The sequence below is a fragment of the Pygocentrus nattereri genome, chromosome 19 (assembly GCF_015220715.1).
Source record: "Pygocentrus nattereri isolate fPygNat1 chromosome 19, fPygNat1.pri, whole genome shotgun sequence".
In the NCBI taxonomy this organism is placed as follows: domain Eukaryota; kingdom Metazoa; phylum Chordata; class Actinopteri; order Characiformes; family Serrasalmidae; genus Pygocentrus; species Pygocentrus nattereri.
Genome location: NC_051229.1, coordinates 20998442 through 21019790, shown reverse-complemented (window position 1 = coordinate 21019790; position 21349 = coordinate 20998442). Strand labels below are relative to the sequence as shown.

General features: G+C 37.8%; 1 protein-coding gene across 1 annotated transcript; it reads left to right on the top strand.

The window, feature by feature from the left end:
- The first annotated feature begins 205 nt into the window (after window positions 1–205).
- LOC108434560 (adhesion G-protein coupled receptor G5-like) lies at window positions 206–18186 on the top strand. The gene is made up of 12 exons (XM_017709769.2): window positions 206–310; window positions 701–779; window positions 4137–4230; window positions 6374–6511; window positions 8641–8754; window positions 8948–8999; window positions 9156–9247; window positions 11734–11846; window positions 12616–12881; window positions 14075–14174; window positions 14273–14580; window positions 17019–18186. The coding sequence occupies exons 1-12, from the start codon at window positions 253–255 to the stop codon at window positions 17117–17119; spliced, it is 1515 nt and encodes a 504-aa protein (XP_017565258.2). The 5' UTR covers window positions 206–252; the 3' UTR covers window positions 17120–18186.
- The last annotated feature ends 3163 nt before the right edge of the window (window positions 18187–21349 follow it).

The following is a 21349-nucleotide window of genomic DNA, read 5'->3' as shown; positions in this document are numbered from 1 at the left end:
TGACACCTTATGTATTTATAGCTTTATATCCACCCTATGACATGGTACATACCGCCGCTGATGTGCGCAAGATAGTAATATATTTTTTTCAGACAACGTAAATGCAGATAGTTCAAAGTGATGATATCGTGTGGTGACAGCTGACTTCCAGTTTAGTAGAAAACCACAAAGGCAAAACGAGCCAGTTCACACTGAGGAAGCAAGAAATAACGGTAGCAGCAGAAAAGCAGGGGGAGATTATATGCTGATGAAATGAGACCTTCTTTACTTCCCTTTTTCATATTCTTCTCTGTAATACCGGTTGAAGAAGGTAAGATAAGGAATATCTTATAATCTATGATTTCAGCTTCATTTAAAGTACCATCTTAAAGCTATCATGAGAAAGGAGTCCTCACACTAATTCCTGAGCTAAAAGTTTGTATCCCATAACCTGAAGCTTTTTTTCGGGCAGTGAAGTGTTTTGTGTGGGCTTCACTGTTCATTATATGTTAAACACACGATTGATTAGGCTCAGTTAATTAAAGGACATGATTGTTCACGATTTTATACATTTTTATACAGTATTAGGCCAGTTCTACATTTGTATATGGCAAAGAAGTCAGCACTAAAAAGGGTGTTCATCCCTACTAGTCTGCATTCCTCTACTAAGAACACATCTGGAGAATTTGAGGAAAACACAGTAAGTCTTTTTCATCTGCAGGTTCATTTGAAAATGTTTCCAGTCAATGTCATAAAGTTCTCAACGACTGTATGGAAATGCATTCCAGCACCATCCCTCAGTGAGTTACAGTATTTAAAAACTACACCTTTAAAAAGAGTAGATATCAAACCTACATGTCAATTAATGGGCATTAACCTCTTATCCTCCAAGATATATTTTGGTGTGTCCATCTGAATCTACATGACCAAATCGTAAGGCAAATTATTAAGTAACTGCATGAAATAAATGCAAGTTAACAGAAAATGAAATGTGTTTTATGATCTACACATATGGCTATATGTTTACAACTTACTGATAAAAGCCAAAAATCTTTAGACGCTCTTTGTATTGTTTTATGAAAATCATTTCTACAGAGCAGATCACTGAAGAGATGGCATCTGCTTATAGTTTATAGTCCAGATTTGTGGAAAAAATGGGTTAACTTTTAGTAGAAAAAAGAAACTGTGAGTTCAAGCGTCTTTTATTTTTAGGGTTTAAAATGACACCACCATCTATTTGACTGGAAAGAAGAGTTACAGCCTCATACGACACTCACCTTCTGAATGTAGCTCATGAAATATGAAAGTTATGAAGAATATGAGGTGCGTTTTGGAACCACCAGTGGTGCCAGTGGCTAAACCTATATGTGTACAGTGGTGCTTGAAAGTTTGTGAACCCTTTAGAATTTTCTATATTTCTGCATAAATGTGACCTAAAACATCATCAGATTTTCACACAAGTCCTAAAAGTAGATAAAGAGAACCCAGTTAAACAAATGGCACAAAAATATTATACAACCCCAATTCCAATGAAGTTGGGAACTTGTGTAAAACATAAATAAAAACAGAATACGATGATTTGCAAATCCTTTTCAACCTATATTCAATTGAATACACTACAAAGACAAGATATTTAATGTTCAAATGGATAAACTTTATTGTTTTTTGCAAATACTCACTCATTTTGAATTTGATGCCTGCAACATGTTCAAAAGAAGTTGGTACAGGGGCAACAAAAGACTGGGAATGTTGAGGAATGCTCAAAAAACACCTGTTTGGAACATTTCACAGGTGAACAGGATAATTGGAAACAAGTGAGTTTCATGATTGGGTATAAAGGGAGCATCCCTGAAAGGCTCAGTTGTTCACAAGCAAGGATGGGGGGAGGTTCACCACTTTGTGAACAAATGTGTGAGAAAAGAGGCCAACAGTTTAAGAACAACCTTTCTCAATTCAAGGAATTTAGGGATTTCATCATCTGCAGTCCACAATATGATCAAAAGATTCAGAGAATCTGCAGAAATTTCTGCAAGTAAGTGGCAAGGCAGAAAACCTGTGACCTTTGATCCCTCAGGCGGCACGGCATTAAAAACCGATATTACCGGATATTACCGGATATTACCACATAGGCTCAGGAACACTTCAGAAATCCATTGTCACAGTTTGTCTCTCCTTCTACAAGTGCAAGTTAAAACTCTGCCATGCAAAGCGAAAGCCATATATCAACAACACCCAGAAATGCCGCCGGCTTCTCTGGGCCCGAGCTCATCTGAGATGGACTGACGTAAAGTGGAAAAGTGTCCTGTGGTCTGACGCGTCCACATTTCAAATTGTTTTTGGAAATCATGGACGTCGTGTCCTCCGGGCCAAAGAGGAAAAGGACTGTCCGGATTGTTATCAGCACAAAGTTCAAAAGCCAGCATCTCTTTGGTGTGGGGGTGTGTTAGTGCCCATGGCATGGGTAACTTGCACATCTGTGAAGGAACCATTAATGCTGAAAGGTACATACAGATTTTGGAGCAACATCTGCTGCCATCCAAGCAACATCCTTCTCAGGGACGTCCCTGCTTATTTCAGCAAGACAATGCCAAGCCACATTCTGCATGTTACAAAAGCATGGCTTCGTAGTAAAAGAGTGCGTGTACTAGACTGGCCTGCCTGCAGTCCAGACCTGTCTCCCATTGAAAATGTGTGGCACGTTATGAAGTGCAAAATACGACAACAGAGACCCTGGACTGTTGTGCAACTGCAATTGTACATCAAGCAAGAACGGGAAAGAATTCCACCTATAAAGCTTCAACAATTAGTGTCCTCAGTTCCCAAACGCTTATTGAATGTTGTTAAAAGGAAAGGTGATGTAACACAGTGTAACGCGGAGCAAGGTAGCGGACACATGTGCGGAGGTAAGCGACTTTTATTGAGGGCAAATCCAAAATCAGGGTCATCACTGTCCAACGTCATTGAGCCAACATGAACAGAGCCGGGTGCAGACATGGCAAACAGTTCAAACAAAGACCAACACATCAGACAAATACCGATACATGAAACAAAGACCGGCAAACACTAAGGGCAAACACAGGGCTTAAATAACAAAGGGTAACGAGGGACAGGTGAAAACAATGATGGGTGGAGACTTGAAACAAGGGGGCCAGACTAGAGAAACCAAAACAACAACAGACATGGGCTAAACCAAAACACTAACACATGGACAGGACTGGGAGGGGCCAATCGTGACACACAGGGGTAAACATGCCCTGTCCCAACTTCTTTGGAACGTGTTGCAGGCATCAAATTCAAAATGAGTGAATATTTGCAAAAAACAATAAAGTTTATCCATTTGAACATTAAATATCTTGTCTTTGTAGTGTATTCAATTGAATATAGATTGAAAAGGATTTGTAAATCATCATATTGTGTTTTTATTTATGTTTCACACAACATCCCAACTTCACTGGAATTGGGGTTGTACTTGGTCATTTGTTTATTGAGGAAAATGATCAATATATCATATTTGTGAGTGGCAAAAGTATGTGAAGTCTACTTTTAGGACTTGTGTGAAAGTCTGATGATGCTGTTGGTCACACACACATTTTCTAAGCCTATCCCAGCTGACATTGGGCGGAAGGTAGGATTGTTTCAGGTCATATTTATGTGGAAATATAGAAAATTCTAAAGGGTTCACAAACTTTCAAGCACCACTGTACATGAACTTTAAATCTTCTTTGTATTCCAAAATAATAATAATAATAATAATAATAATACCAGTATTCATAGACAAATCATCAATTATTTAAAATCATGACGTTCCTAAGGATGTATCGTAAATGCATCCTATTTTCTTTTTTCTTTTTTTTCAGTTCCTCTGGGTGGCATACTTTTTTTTAAATGTAAAATTAGCTACAGTACTACAGGCAGCTGGTACTACAGGCCACAGAGAAATGTGGCTAAACAATTAGTTTATTTGTAACTGCTTTCCAACATATTTTCCAACAAAGTGATCATAACCAATATTTTAAATGTACTGCAATAGAACTGTTTACACGCTGCTGTGTTCATTGTAATGCTGACCAAATGAGTAGAGTTTAGTTTGTAGTGTAGATGTTATGGCTCTGGGAAAACGCTATGCACATTTTACAGTCAATGGTTGTGTTGATCAGGTGTCTTGAAACAAAGATGAGAAACTGCAGAAGACGTCGCACCAGAATAAACACCCCAGGCTTGTACATGAAAACTGTGTCTCCCTCCAGTGAGGTAAGACCATACTAATGTAGTATATTCACAAGATAAATGGCATTTACAGTGTCCACCCTAACATTTGCTATAAACCGCAAAGCTGTAATTTGCAGTAACATGTCTAGGTGTATATCACTGCTCTTGGAAGATAACTTCCTATCGTTTTTCAGTCTTTGACATAATTTGAAAATACCTGTTACCCTTTACACTGTTTGTAAATTTCATGATGAATGGACAAAAAGAAACCAGTGTTGTCCTCAACATTTAGGCAAGAAGTACCATGTATGCTTCCTAGAACTGTTTAAAATGGGCCAACACTGTTCCACCTGAAACATACCGTTGCAGCACTATTTCCAAATGTCACTGCTGAGGAAACAATGCCGTGTATTATGACACCACTAAGTGTGCTCCACACATTTTTCAAGAACATTGTTTTCATTTGGTTTGGTTGTCAGGCTTGTTGTGAGGCTCGTGCTGCTCACACATAATATATTCATCTTACTTCTTAAGGGTTTTTTAAGTATTTCAAAAGACCCCTTTCCCTGTTATGACATTCTTCCTTTGAGTTTCTTCTCCAATGAGACTTTACTTTGTTACTCAATGACGTTACGAAAAGGGAACTCAAAGACAAGGCATTGACCCATTTCTTCTTTTTTCTTCTCTGCTTCCAACTTCTGTGTCTTCTAATGTAGATTTATGTAACAGAAATTTCATGGTACTTAACATTTTGGAGTGATCAGTGCTGGGCCTTGCAATGTGTTTCGAGCACATGGCAGTAATTCTGTTATCCACCAAAGCATGTCTAACCTATTGCTTTCACAGTGCTGTCAGCTGGGAAATTAAATGTGAATTTTCCTCTTTTTTGTCAAATAAATTAATATATTTATTTTTTAAAACATGTTTATTGTGTATTATAAGCCTTAAGTAGGAAAATTGACCTCGGTCAAGCTGTCCTCCATGTGGTCAGAAATGGAATAAAAATACTACTATTTGTTTGTGCTGGTTTGTGCCATAGGAATCATTGTTTGTGCAGGCAGCTTTTTCAAGAAATTAAGCATTATATTTTATTACCCGTGATGTCACACAACCCCCCTGCCCTCCACAACATATAAATCGAACCAAAATGGTCTTATTTGTTTGTGCTGTTAAAAGAAACATTTGAGCGACTTTAATTCTCAAATTATACAGCCATAAAGTTTCGATGAGTGACATCACACAGCCCCCCACCAACGTCCAAATCGCATCAAAATGGTCCCATTCATTTGTGCTGTGTTTGTGCCATGAAAAGAAATGTTTGTGTGTGTGTTGTAAATCTTAAGTTACTGGATAAACAGGTTTTGTCACAAGCCATGACAGTATTTACTACAGGGCTGACACTGGTTTGATGAAGATCTGAGAAAGGCCTATTTACAACAGCATAAAACTTCACTTAACTACACAAACCAGCACAAATGTATAAGACCATTTCTATGTGATTTGGAGATTGAGGGGGGGGGGGGGTTTGAGTGACTTTACTTATTAAAAAAATATTTTTAGCCTATAACTTGATAATTAAAAGAGCACAAACATTTCTATTAACAGCACAAACCAGCACAAATGATTGAGACCGTTTTGCTGCAATTTGAACGTTGATGGGGGGCTGAGTGACGTCACTCATCAAAACTTTGTCTTTATAACTCGAATTAAAATAACAGAAATGGCTATTTTTACAGTACAAACCAGCACAAGCGCAGCACAAACAAATGAAACCATTTTTGTGCTATTTGGACGTTGATAGCGAGGCTGAGTGACATCACAGGTAATAAAATATAATGTTTAATTTCTCAAAAACACTGCCTGCACAAACAATGACTCCTATGGCACAAACCAGTACAAACGCATCACAAACAAATCGTAGTGTTTTTATTCCATTTCTGACCACATGGGATTCCAGCTTCATGGAGGACGCTAGAGTTGCTAAAGAGCTGTCAGATGTAAACAGAGCTATAAAAATTGTCAGCAGAAGTCCCAGCCCCGAAACTTTTCCCAAAGGTTTCCCATGATGAAGATACTCTTTCACCTGTGAGATTTAGCAGCTGAGCTGTCTTAGAACACTGCCTGTTAGCATTGCAAAATGTGCATGAATATATAATGAATTGTGTGTAACTTATTGCTTTTACAGGCCAGAGTGGACACAGAGTATGGACATGTAATTTATATTCCATCAGAAGCTGTCCAGAAAAGCAGTGATGAGCAGCTGAAAACTAGTGGCCGTCAAGTGGACTTGACTGTATCCATACTCAACCCAAGCCTTTTTGAGGTTAGTGTCAGATTCTAGCTTTTTTATTTATTTATTTATAATCAAAGGTGTTCATCTTCAGTTCTGGTGGGCTGCAAAAGTGTACAGTTGATCATTTTAACTCCAACTTCAATTTCAACAATGAGTTTGTTCCACCCTCTTTGAGCTGGATTAGTAATCTGGAACGTACTGTGATTTAAGTAATTGCTGATGAGATTTGTGATCCAGTGTTACATTCCCCTCAGATGTAGCTGGGGGAGAGGGGAAATGTCATGGCATGTAATGGGAGATGGGAGGGAAGGACACACGTACACAGTAGTGACGTTTGCATTCAAGACTTTTACTTCACTTCCCACTTGCAGTAGTGTATGATACAAGATTATTACTTATATGGACAGAGAGGTGGTGCAATACGCTGAGCGAAAACTAAATATAAATCAAAGAAAAGAAAAAGAATGACTAACTGTTCAGTATACAAAACATTAACTAATGAATCCCAACCAACCACAAGGGTGGACGATGGATGGTGTCAAAGAAATAAACCAAGGAAACGAATCTAACCTACCTAGCCATAAGTCTAATCCTCTCCAAAATACAGGGTGTGGAGAGAGAAAGCTAAAAAGAGACAGAGACCACAAGTGACTCATGTTACTGGCTACATCTTCACCACTAAAGTAGGACAGTTTTCCACTACAAGTCTCAAATACGCTAAATACTTTCTTCTTCATAACTGGCCACATGTCAGTCCTTTTATCTGCCAAGGCCCATCCCTCAGCAGAAATCAGCCATTCGAATTGGTGGAGAGAGCACAGCCAAGCATTCAAGATCCACATTAGTCCATTATGCACACAGCTGCACCTGATCTTGTTGGGGATAAAAAGGAGAGAGAAAAAAAAAACAAACAACATACGTGCAACGCTAGCATGTAACATCCAATATTAATCTGCAATGTCTGTAGTAATCAATAAGTCTGACAGTAATCATTCAGAAGTGAGCTCCTTCAGTGATACTAGCCCAATTCAAATCGACCTCACTGTAACAGAATAAAAAACCCACTACGAGTACCTCCACTTAAGTAAAAGTACAAAAGCATTTGCTTTCAAATGTACTTAAGTTTCAAAAGTAAAAGTACTAAAAGATTAATTATGGCTTTATGTCCTGTTATCATTTTTATAACAAGACTGGCTTCATGAACTCATTGTAGGTGAAAATCCTCCAGTGTCTCTGTTGGTAAACCAGGCTTTTAATAGAATGTCATTAATTAGTGACACTGATGTTTATTAAAATGATCATAAGCACAAAACACTGAAGGTAAACAGTTTCTATCAGGTAGAACCGAGTGGCTCTGAAATCACTTTTACACACAAGCAAAGTTTCAGTTTAAGATTTATTTACAACTTAGTTACAAGTTTAAGTTTCATAAAAACTGGCTTTAAACTCAGGTTCACAAATTAGTTTTCCTTTACTGTATTGATCTGTAGCTCTATGTTCATAAACATAAACCAGTCCAAACTAATTTACTATAAAATTAAATAGTGTTTGTATAAATGCAGAAAAAAGAAACAGGCCAGTCACTGCTGCACTTTGAATCGTTGAACCGTGTGCTTGCACTGAGTCGGTGTGTCCAACAGGTCAAAACAAGCTCAAGTGCCGCTGTGCCCTGATTGGTGTTCTTGCTTTGCGCTTCTTTCATTTTGACATGCTACATTTTTATACACACAAACCAGACGTAACCACAAATTTCGCAAAATGTAGTGGAGCAAAAAGTAAGATATTTGACTTTGAAATGTAGTGGAATGAAAGTAAAAAGTCACCCATAATGGAAAAACATCAGTTTTTTCAAGTACAGATACACAAAAAAGTACTTAAGTACAGAAACAAATTACATTTACAAATTACATTACATTTCGATCCATGTGGATTCGGGTCTAATCCATCCTTAGGGCCTACCATTCTCTGGTACCAGGGCCTCTGTGCTGAAAAAAACACTGATCTACATGCTACATGTTCTCAGATAATGTTCAACTTTCAGTGATTACCATGAGTACATTCATAATGCTCTGAACTCATGACTGCAAAAAGCAATTCTCAGTGAATAGAACATGACCTCTACATAGCTTTAATGAGTAATACTGGTGTTCTCTGCACAGGCACATTCAAATGAAGGATCTCCTCACGAGCAGATCTTAGGAGTGTGGCTTGGCAAACAAGATGTTCACAACCTTTCTGATCCTATTAGGATTGTTTTTGTAAATGCCAATCAGGTAAGCATTTTCCTACCATAAAATACAAGCAAATTAATCATCCAGGCAGAGGTGAACTAGATCTCTGGAAGTGTATGTTTAAACGGTAGTTGACACTGTGATAGCAGCTTTAATGAAATGTACAATTTTGTGCAGAATTGAAATGATTTGTTCTCCACTTATGTTCTGCCCAAAATGTATGCCTATGTTTCAGAATGGGACTGGAAAATGTGTCTTCTGGAAGCTGTCGAACAATAGTGAGCAAGGTCCTGAGCCAAACATTCAGCTTTTTAAAACTAAATTCCAAATGAATCTTCATTATTTTATCTGGCAAGACTGTAAAAACTGAAGAAAGGCCATAGGCGAAGTGCTTTGCGTCCTGTTTCATGGGGGTGTGTGTATGTGTGTGTGTGTGTGTGTAGGAAACTGGAGCACAGATGGCTGTAAAACCACCCAGAACAACACAGACTTTATCTGCGAATGCAATCACCTCAGTTTCTTTGCGATGCTTATTGTAAGTGTTTACCACACACACACACTGTATGACCTGATTTTCTGATTATCCATTTCGAAAGCAAGGTTTAAAGGGTCCATGACCTACATTTTGATAAGACTATAAAATGATGTATATATTCACTGATGTCTGTTCAGAACATTTCTACCTTTTAAATCAGCAGCAACAACAGCAATTTACCCAGCTTTGGTCTTTTTACTGTGATAAGTTTAACTGATCATTCATTATTTCATACAGAATCAGACATTTATTACTACTTTATTTGATAGTTAAACAGCTAAACAGCCTCTCACAGTTAAAGATAAACACCAAGGCAAAGAGATACAGGGGAAATATGTGGGGAAGAGCATGAGAGTGGGGGTGGGGAGGGGGAGTTCTTTGATGAACTGACTGAACAAAGTCTCTGATAATTCGGTATGATAAACGTTTTCCAGTTTTTCCAGTCAAACCAAACGATAATCTGAATATTATGGCTCAACACTGTGAGTGAGGATGTTTTATCGGTGTATGCTGAGCTCTCATTAGTCTGTGTACAAAAGAACTTCATATCAGATGTGGTTTATAAAGAGACTGGCCACTTCCTGTTTCCACCATTATATCAAAAATAGGACTGCAAAACAGCAGAGGGCACCTGTACATAAGTTCTTAATGAACTTAATGAAGTAGATGGGGTTAAACGGATAAAAATCACTCACCCAGAACTTTCTATTAGTTTTAGAAAGTAGAGGAACGTATTTCCTTAAAAAAGGCCAAGAAAACTTACCTGTATGTTGATTTTTTCTATAGCAAATGGGTTTTGGGCATCAGAACGCTGGCATTACTGCTACTGCATGCTTATTGGTTGGCCATCAGAGCAGCTCATTGGCTGTTCACACTCATAGACATCATGGACATACATGAGGCACCATTTTAAACTTCTATAACTCGAGTTAAAAAGCTCTTAAAAATATAACAGCGGTGTTAAAATGTTTTATCTTATTCAATATATAATTATTAAAATGTTTAAGCATTTAAAAACTATGATTTTGCTCAAATGCTCCATCTTAATACATTAATTTTAGACTATTTCAGGAGTGCCCTCTAGTATTTGAAAAACCCAGAAGATATCACAGAGATCATTCTCCTGTCTACAAGTTCTCTTTTCATACTCCATCCGCCGTCTGATCAGGTCAGGGGCTGGATTCACGAAAGTGTCTTAAGAAATAAAATCTTCTTTAATGTGTGTTGTTTCTTGACTTAAAAGTTATGAGTAATTGTTATTCTTCAAATAACTTCTTAAGAATGCTCTTGTTCTCTTTTCTTAACTGTTTTCTTAAAAATGCATCTAAGAATAAGTGCTATTCCTGAAAACATGCTTTCTAAACCTTACGATAGCCTCACAATTTGTCTTAGGCAGTAAGAGTTGACAAGGTCACCGTCTAAATTTATCACAGACGTTGTCTCTGCTTGAATTGTCCATCTTCTTCTTAAGAAAACTTATGATCAACATAAGAGAATACTTGAAAACTTTTTTTTTTTGCATTTAAGAACATTCTTATGAATGTCAATGTTTGTCTTAAAAGCTTTCACAAGAAAGCTTTCAGGAATCTGGCCCCAGATCAGGCCAGTCTGCTTAAACAACAACAGAGCGACAGAATCCTTGTACAGAGTTTATGAAAAGCCTGTATTACACTAGATTTCTTGTCTTAAAGCCGTTCACGACCATTTATCTCCAAAACCAAAAGAGGTTATATTTTAAACGGGTAAACTGTAGAAACCTGTAGTTGACAGTCGCTTATAAAGATGTACAACAGATTTCAATTTTAATGAAGAGAAACATTATAAAAGAAAGAGGAAAACTATAATTGCAGTACCTGTTTAGCTCGGATTAGCTAGTTCAGCTAATGCTGTCTCAGGCTTGAGTCGAGTTGTGAGAGCAGATCTGAGCAGGTTTCCTGTTTGGCTGCTGATAATAATGGCATTTTCTTTAGTTCATGTGAAAATTAATACAGTTGACCATTTGGACGTGGTCTGTTCCTCCTGTGTGCTGGTTCAGTCCTCCTCCGTCCTTCCCCACTAAACTGGACATCTCTGTAGTGTTTTTTCCCAGAGCTGCTGTTTTTTTGGTTGGTGAATCTTTTCAAATTAACTGTGGTTTGTTCTTTTTTTTTTTTTACTGTGTGACATTATTAGAAAATGAAAGTAGTGAAGTAAAAGTATTCCATTGTAAATTAACTAAATTAAAGTAAGAGTGAAAGTACTGATTTAATTCTTCTCCAAAAAGTACCGTTACAGGGAAACCTGTACTCAAGTACAGTAACGAGAATAAAAGTAATTCATTACTTACACCTCTTCGGTTACGCAACTAAGAAACTCCAATTAAGCATGTGGATGTGGGTCTCGTGTGCAGAGAGCAAAATACATGCACTTAAAAATCACGCTTGTAATGTTTGGGAAAAAGCTCCATAATTCCTGGATCTTTTGTTCTCTGTGTTGTTCTCTGACAGAGCCCTGATGTGCCAGACCCTGCTCACGTTCAGCGTCTTGTGTATATCTCCATCGGGTCTTCTCTGTCTGTGGTATTCACCATCATCATCATTGTGCTGTTTCTGTGCCACAGGTTAGACAACTCTTAAAATACATCCACACCACGTTCACAGTCTGCTGTGGAACTCACTGTTTATGAGAGGGTAGCAAACCTCCATTTAGCTGAAATAGATAAAAAATACTCTTATTCCTTGTGCTCCTTTGTGCCGTATGAATCGGTTTGTGCTGGCACCGTTTTTGAGAGATGAAACCTTATGTTTTATTAACTGTGACGTCACTCAGCTCCATCGTCAAGGTAAAAATCACACACAATGGGCTTATTTGTTTGTGCTGCATTTGCCTTGCTAAAAGAAACGTTTATATTATTTGAATTCTCATAAAGCAAAATTCTCTTATAAAACTTAAAGCCATACGATTTTGATGAGTGACGTCCCTTAGCCCCACATAAACGGCTATTCATTTAAGCTACATTTGTGCTGCTAAAATAAACATTTTAAAAGGTAATACTATAAGATACCCCTAGAAGAACATAATCTTAACTTTTGAGCTTTGAGTTTGTTAGAATGATCCAAATTGGTGTCATTTAACTTTAAAAGAATAATGTTCTGGTTTTATAGGTCAGTTTAAGCCAGTCTAAAAACTATATCTTGTGCTGTCATCTGTTAATCAGCCAGCATCTACTTGTAGAAACTGGTTTAAAACAGAACACCAGGCCAGAAAAAAGAACCACTTATGAACTGCTTGTGGGTCTAACAGGCAAAGAGGAAAGATGTGAAGTGAAATTTATAGTTGAAAAGCAAAAGTAAAAAGAATAACAAATTATTTTTGACCTCTCTCCATAGGAAGTCGAAGGCAGATCACTCAGTCATCATTCATATGCAGCTGACAGGTTCACTGTTGCTACTGCACCTCTTCTTCCTGGCCAGTTCCATTTGGTCCAAAACAGAGTGGGTATTCTGCCAGTCCCTGGGGCTCATGCTGCACTGGGCCCTGCTGGCCACTTTCACCTGGACAGCTATCGAAGGCTTCCATCTGTACCTGCTGCTGGTGCAGGTCTTCAACATCTACATCAGGAGATACCTGTTGAAACTTAGCCTGGTGGGCTGGGGTGAGTTGAGTTGATGAAGATATTGTCCACCATCATCAAGTCCTTTAAACAGGCCAGGACTGGCAATAGGAAGAACAGAGAACACAGAAAACTCCCAGTGGCCTGTTAGTTTTGGCATGTGCATTGGCCAGTGGTAGTTTGCAACACATATACAGTGATTTATATTAGCACATTATACATCCTTTGGCCTTCAGAGAAGCATGAATTTGCCTAGGCATGGAATGTACACAACACAATATCTGCACTTTAAAGCTGCTACAAATTTTGTTATAAACAGCATCCTATATCTTATCCAAAAGATCCTTGACAGGGTTTAAGGTCACTGCCATTTTTTGGGATAAACTTGATCAGCAACAATGTTCAGATACACCTAATCAGGTGTTATGTAGGTATAAGTAGTATCATGTGTATCAGAATAAAATTCCTGATGCTATTGCACTACCACCAGCCTGTACCACTGATGCAGGATGGCTCAATGGACTCATTGCTTGTACTGAATTCTGTGCAACTTTTTCCACTTCTCAACAGTCTATATTTGATGTTCCTGTGCCCACTGAAGATGCATGCTCTTGTTTTTGCTGGTAGCCTCAGGTCCCAACACGGTTTGGCTGTCATAGCTCATTGGAGACAAAGAGCAGACTTACTAAAAGCCAATTACCAATAGTCTACTGACACTTTGTGCTGGTGGGGGTGACCAATTTAGCATCTTACCTACTGACAACTTTGGTTTAATGCATCAGAGGCAAACAGGGAAAACTAACTAAGGCTTGATTAAGCATGTGGGTTTTTAGCCTAGACTTAAAGACTGTGTCCCAAACACCGACTGGAAGATTATTCCAAAGTTTCAAAGGCTTTGTATGAGAAGGATTTTCCTCTTGTGTAACTTTATTAATTCTAGCTACTAATAGTGGGCAGCACCTTGTGATCCAAGCAGGCGTGATGGTTCATAGTATGAGAGAAGTTCACTCTCTGAGGGGCGAGTCCGTTTAGAGCTTTATAGGTCAGTAGAATAATTTTGTAATCAATGCGAAAGTTAACTGGCAACCAGTGTAGGGTTGATAAAAGTCTTTTTTTCTGCTTGTCATAGTGAAAACTAGCATGCTTAATATATTATTTTAAAACGCAGTGACCCCTTTGTTTCATTCTTTATGACAAAGAATAACTCCTTAACACTGGCTTCTTTTTTGCTGTAGGACTTCCTACAATTACAGTAATGATCTGCAGAGTGGTTGGTGCATATGGCAAATACACGATCACAAAGAACTCCAGCGATATCATAGTAGCCATGGACCTGTAAGACCTATTCAGCAGTTCAACATATTTCTCAATCTCTAGTCTCTTTACCCCTGTGAGCCTCATCTCCACCATTTGTGTTTCTTCCCAACTTGTAGCTGCTGGTTTAAGACAGAAAATGAAAACAGCATCCATAGAGCAATGAGGTATGTAACAGTGAATGGTTACCTGGGGCTGGCGCTGCTCTTCAATGTCATTATCCTGGCAGTGATGGTGGTGAAGATGAGGCAGCTGAGAGCACGGAGCGTCCAGTCCAGAGGCAGGGTGAGGAGGAAGTGGAAAGACTTGGCCACCATACTGGGACTCAGCTGTGTTTTAGGGCTCCCCTGGGGGCTGGCGTTCACCATTTATGGGCCCCTGAGTCTAGCGGGAACTTACCTCTTCAACATACTCAATGCCTTTCAAGGTAAGGATCATTCCATGAAGTGTATGACACAATCTTGCTCTAAAAGGAATAATAAGTTAAAGAATTACACATTTTTATGATTACCCCAAATGTAGTTGACTTAGCAAGACTTTTACCTATAAAAATGACAAAAGTGCAGACAAAATTCAAGCTTTAAGATGGTTATTGCTGCAGATCTGAGCTATGCTGTATTCATTTTTAATGACAGCATTAACAGAAACCACCTAAGTCTATTTGAGGTTTGCGACAAGTGTGTTATGATCTTGCATGTAATCTGCACAATGTTAAATGGTGGATTATAATCTCATATCCTCAAATGTTCATAAACATATGGCTGTACTAATATGCTAATTTGGCATACCACAATATTTAATATGCTGTGATGATCACAGAGCCTTTAAAATGGTATCCCTGCATTTTAGTGTAGCAAAAGGTCTAAAACCATAGTAAACATACTCTGCATAAGAACCTGGGGTGTCACTTTATTTGGATACTCCACTATAGTTCTCTATAGATTTTCTACAGATCTTCAAATTGTTAACAAACTGTCTGTTGAAGCTCTGCTGATTCTACACAGAGGTGGGGTTAGGGTTAAGATTTGGACCAGGGTTAGGGCTAGGATCAGGGTAAGGGTTGGGATTAGGTATTAGGTTGAGGTTAAGGTTAGGATTAGAACTAGGTTTAGAATTAAAAATAAATATGGTAAATTTTGTAGATATTTAGTTAAACGTAACTTGGAAATAAATTAAGTATCTACAAACCATCTAAAGTGGACTATCCAAATAGCATGTTACCGAACCTGGTTTTAACAACCAGCTCGGCAGAGTGTTAGATTAGATTAGATTAGATTAGATTAGATTAGATTAGATTAGATTAGATTAGATTCAACTTTATTGTCATTGTGCAGAGTACAAGTACAGGGCCAATGAAATGTAGTTAGCATCTAACCAGAAGTGCAATATATAACATTATTTACATAAAGTGCGGTGGTAACAGTGACCAGTGCATAAATATAACTGTTATATACATGTGTGTATAAGTGAAATGTGAAATATGTAATATAAAATATGAGACATACAATATAAAATATACAGTGTTATATATGCAGTGTTATATGTATCTATCTATCTGTGTATTAAGTTTATATACAGGAATGTACATATTGAATATATAGTATATAATATACATATATACATAACACATACATAAAGTGAGATATGCAGTAATATGAATGTAGGTTATTATATACACATGCGTATACAAATATAAACATGTAGATGTAATAGATACTGTACAGATCAGGGAGCAGCAATACAAATGAAAGGCACCGATTTACCCATGGCCATGGTTAAATGGCTAATCGTTAGTTAGACTCTGAAACACCTTGAAATGTTTACCAAAAGACTAGACTGTAAAACTAGAACGAATCTTATATCTGTTACAAGCTTCATGTGTCACTTTTGGCCAATGATTCTAAGAATCAAAACGCTTGTAAATGACTCTTTGATGTGTTTTTTCATCATAATTGGCTTGAGGAACATTTTGATGGAGATGAGTATAATGCAGGAAAGAGTCTGAGTTTAAATAAGGCTGCAATAAACAGTTATTAGAAACAGTGCAAGAAATGAAACCTAAATCCAAAAATAAAGAGCTTTTTCCTTAGAATATTGTGGAAAAGAGAATGAAGCTGAAGTTGGCTTCCTATTTGCCAACGTCTTATTTTCCGTTCCACCTTAAAGGGTGGCTGCATTCTGGCACCTGCACACCATTAAGATATCTGCATCATTTAAGGTGGAGCAGAAACTTCAATTAAGAATCAGGTCGATATGAAACCTACTTCAACCCTGAGAAAAAAGGAACTAGATAACAACAAACTACTCCAGAATAAAAAGCTATTTATTTTCTAAAGAACTGAAAACGAATCTAAAAACAGTTCCTTTTCAAAGAAATCCCCTCATCCCTCGTTGTGTGAAACTGGCTGATAGTAAGATGTGTTGATCATCAATCCATCCATCTACATTTACATTTAGCAGACACTCTTATCCAGAGCGACTTACTCTTATCCATCCATCCATCCATCCATCCATCCATCCATCTTTATTGTTCAATCTGGTGCTATCTTAGTTTAAAGTGGAGTCAAGGAGAAAGCCAAGAGTCATGCATTACTAGTCTATGACAGGGGTTCTGTGCTCCACTCCAAACTGCAGATAGGCCTTCATGATAAATATACAGTTTTGTATTTATTTTATTTTTAAAGATTGCTACATATTGTGCATGTATAACCACCTACGTATTGCTGCTGAAGCGCTTTATAGTCATATATATCGTAAACCTACATAAAAGTCTTTTGGACATAGTCTGTTACTGATACTGTACTTTTACACATTGAAAGAAATAGGTGAAACATGATTTGACTCCCAGTGAAATTCACCTTCCAGGTGTTCTGATGTTCCTGTGGCTCCTATCTATCACTTGTAAATCTATTCAGGAAGAGCAAAAATCAACAAAGGACTTCACACAGAGCCACCTCAGCTCATGATACTGGATCTAAACCACAATGCAAAACCTTCTGTTCTGACATAATGCATAACATTTCATCAACGGTCATCACAGTTCAGACTTCAGTGCATTTTATTATACATTCAGTCTATTTACTTTGTATTTGTTTTAACTATACATAAATATTTTATAATATTTTATTGTAGATTATCACAACAGCCCGATTTTGAGTCACTGTGTTTACACATGAGCAAATATTTTAGGCAGTCATGAAAATTGTTTGGGATTATTTATTTGTTAAACTCAATATTATATGGGAATAAAAACATATCGCTGTTGTCGGAAGATAACCTCGAATCTCCAAATTTACGGGACAAGGAAAACAACATACCTTACTTTTAATGCAAGTCTGTGGAACCAGATGTCTTTCCAAGTAATTGTGGGCCATTCCTTTTGGTCCATTCTTCATGAAATTTACACACAATGTAAATGGTAACAGGCATTTGCAAATACTTTCAAAAAACAACAAAAACTGAGATAAAAGGTTTTCTTCCAACAGCAGCGAAATAAACAGTTCACTAAAGTTTCAGCGAAGTTACTGAACACACCTACTTTAATTTAATAAAGGACTGATTAGCCAAACTAAGCTTTGCATGGTACCTGTAAATACTGGGCTTCTTCAAGGAGAGCTTTGGAAATAGTTTAGCCAACTCACAACCATTAAATCACAAAGTACTATTTGTGTATTTGCATGTATGTTAAAAGCAATAAAGACTTATTGTCATATCTGAAATAATGTTATACAAAACCATTTATCTGGCCAGTGAGCATTAATTTACATAATCTGCACATTTTAATGCACAATTACTGTTACAATATGTTAAACACTGCAAAGTGATAGAAATTGCACATTATATTCACACACAACTAGGGTTGAAGTGTCTTTATCACATCCCCCATTTTGTCTTTTATGCTGTTTTTGTTAGATTTTTTATGTGTGTGTTTTAAAACAGTTTAACAACCATCTTTGGTTTATTTTGGGTATATATAATGAGTAGCCTACTATTTATTCTGGCATAACACAAATAAAACCATGAAAAAAAACAACTGATCATTTATGCAGTGTCTTCTTTGATGTAATCAATATCCCATATGCTGTACTAACATACTAAATAGCATTTTCAAAATAGTAAATGGCACCATTGGTGGTTTACCAATTTGACATGCCATATGTGCAACAGAAACATGCAAAACAGGCAAACATGGGTTGCCATGATCACCATGGCATCACATGCCATGATGTTTAGTGCAATAAATACCAGAACGCCTAAAATGGTGCATGTGTGTGTGTGTGTGTGTGTGTGTGTGTGTGTGTGTGTGTGTGTGTGTGTGTGTGTGTGTGAGTGTGTGTGTGTGTGAGTGAGTGAGTGAGTGAGTGAGTGAGTGAGCGAGCGAGCGAGCGAGCGAGCGAGCGAGCGAGTCAGAGAGAGAGAGAGAGAGAGAGAGAGAGAGCAATCATGAAAAGAGAGAGGAAGAAACACAATGACATGGCTAGAAGGGCAATGTATCTTCTTCAGTTACCGAATTGCATTTGGAGTGAGACAGTACCAAACCAGAAAACAGAATTCAAAACCAAACTGCTCAAGTCCAAAACTTTTGTCCTTCAAACTCCACAAAAAAGCAAACATACCAACCATGAACAGACAATATTCCATAGTAGCAACTGAAACAGCCTAAATTTTGTTTGTTGGAACGCCGAATGGGCTGGCATAGTAATGACCTAGTAATGTCGGCTAGCAAGCAGTGATCCAGGGACAAGAGGCAGGTTAGCTGAAGTCATGTGTCATTTACATGAAGATGTCTTTGGCAGTCTGTATAAACTTGCTGAAATACTCTATTTTGGAGATAAGCCAGAAATCAAATATAGCCAATAATGTATTACAACATTTTGGTTGTGTATTTTATGTACAAAAGTGGCCAAAGGTTTTGAGAATGGCACAAATTTTGGTTTTCACAAAGTCTGTCATGCTAATTAGAAGAGCAGACTGGTTGTTTTAAAAGGGTAGTGGTGCTTTAAAGTTTTCTGTTAACCATGGTTACCTCCAAGGAAACACGTGCAGTCATCATTGCATTGTATCAAAAGGGTTCACAGGCAAGGACATTGCTGCTTGTAGGATAACACCCCCAATCAACCAATTATCGAATCATCAAAAACTTCAAAGGAGAGTGGTTCAATTACAGTGGAAAAGGCTTCAGAGCGCCAGACCGTCAAGAAAGCATCAGGACCATCTCCTAAACAGTATGCAGCTACAAGATCGGGTCACCACCAGTGCAGAGCTTGGTCAGGAATAGCAGAAGGCAGGTGTGAGTGCATCTGAACGCACAGTGAGACATAGGCTTTTGGAGGCTTGGTGTCAAGAAGGGCAGCAAAGAAGTCACTTGTCTCCAAGAAAAACATCAAGGACAGACTGACATTCTGCAGGAAGTATAGGGATTAGACTGCAGAGGACTGGGGTAATGTTATGTTCTCTGATGAAGCCCCCTTCAGAGGACTACCATGAGTCCTGTGTCATGCCAACAGTGAAGCATGCTGAGACCATTCATGTGTGGGGTTGCTTCTCATCCAGGGGAGTGGGTACGCTCAAAATTTTGCCCAAGAACACTGCCATGAATAAGGAACGGTATCAAAACATCCTCCAAGAGCACCTTCTCCCAATGATCCAGGAGCAATTTGGAGATGAACAAAGCTTTTTCCAGCATGATGGTGCACCATGTCACAAGGCAAAAGTGATAACCAAGTGCTTTGGTGAACAAAACTCTGAAATTTTGGATCCATGGCCAGGAAACTCCCCAGATCTCAATCCCATTGAGAACCTGTGGTCAATCCTCTAAAAGAGGGTGGACAAACAAAAACCCAGAAACTGTGATCAACTCCAAGTACTGATTAGGCAAGAATGGGTTACCATCATTCAAGATTTTGTCCAGAAGCTGATATCCAGCATGCCGAGGCAAATTGCAGAAGTCTTGGAGAAGAAGGGTCAACACTGTAAATATTAAGTCTTTGCTTAAACTGGAGGTATTTGTCAATAAAAGGTTAACACACGTACGGCATGCTTATAATTGAACTTCATTATACCATATAAATATCTGACAAAAGGTTGTAAAAAAAACTGAGGCAACAAACTTTGTGAAAACCAAAATGTGTGCCATTCTCAAAACTTCTGGCCACGACTGTAGTTTCTGATATGTAATTCATTTGATTTTACTATGCCTTTTTTTCATACTTTCATACTAAGGCGAAACCCCAGGTAGCAGGCTGACCTAATAGTCAAAATCCAGACCAGAAGATCCAGTTGTTAGACAGAAGAATGTTCATAAGACAAAACATATCGGGCTCTGAACATTTGTATCTACCACAGGGTGCAATAGAGGGTGATTTTTTTTAAAAACCCTATTCATTCTGGCCATAGAGAAATGGAGCTTAGACCTGGAGTTCCTAATATGGGCATGAGGGCATAGCGCCGACTACAATATGATGGCAGACTATAGTGATTTATACAACAAAACAAATTACTATGCTGTTTTCATATATTTAATGCCTCTACTGTGTTGAACAATGAAATTATAAATAAGCATACTGCAATGACAATTAGAGTATTGTAGAATTATGAGTAACTGTAATTACAACTACCAGGGTCCTTTCTGTGTGGAGTTTGCATGTTCTCCCCATGTCTCCATGGGTTTCCTCCAGGTTCTCCCATTTCCTCCCACAGTCCAAACCACATGCAGTCAGGCCACATGCAGGTGAACAACAATGTTTCTCCAAACAAATGTAAATTTTGTTAATATGTTCATGAATTCACCAGTTTTATTTACTATACATACATACATACATACATACATTTTGTGGGTAATACATTTACCAAGAAAAATTATTTCAATCTATATTATTCAACAAAATATAATTTTTATTATTAATATATGTTCATTTTTTGTCCAATATCCTTCATTACATCATTACAAAAGTTATTAGAATGGATACAATTAGAGAAAATGTGTTCAATGTGTTTATTGCTTTCACCACAAAAGTGATATAAATCTGTAACTTGTAGGTTATATTTTAAGATGATCTTCTTGCAGGGGTCATATTAATGAATGATTTTGTATGTGATTTCTTTGACCTTGTCACTTAGTGTATGTTCCTTAGATACAGTTCATACCTTGTTCTAATCAACAGCAATGATTTTGAAGCCCTCACTGAGTGTGGTCT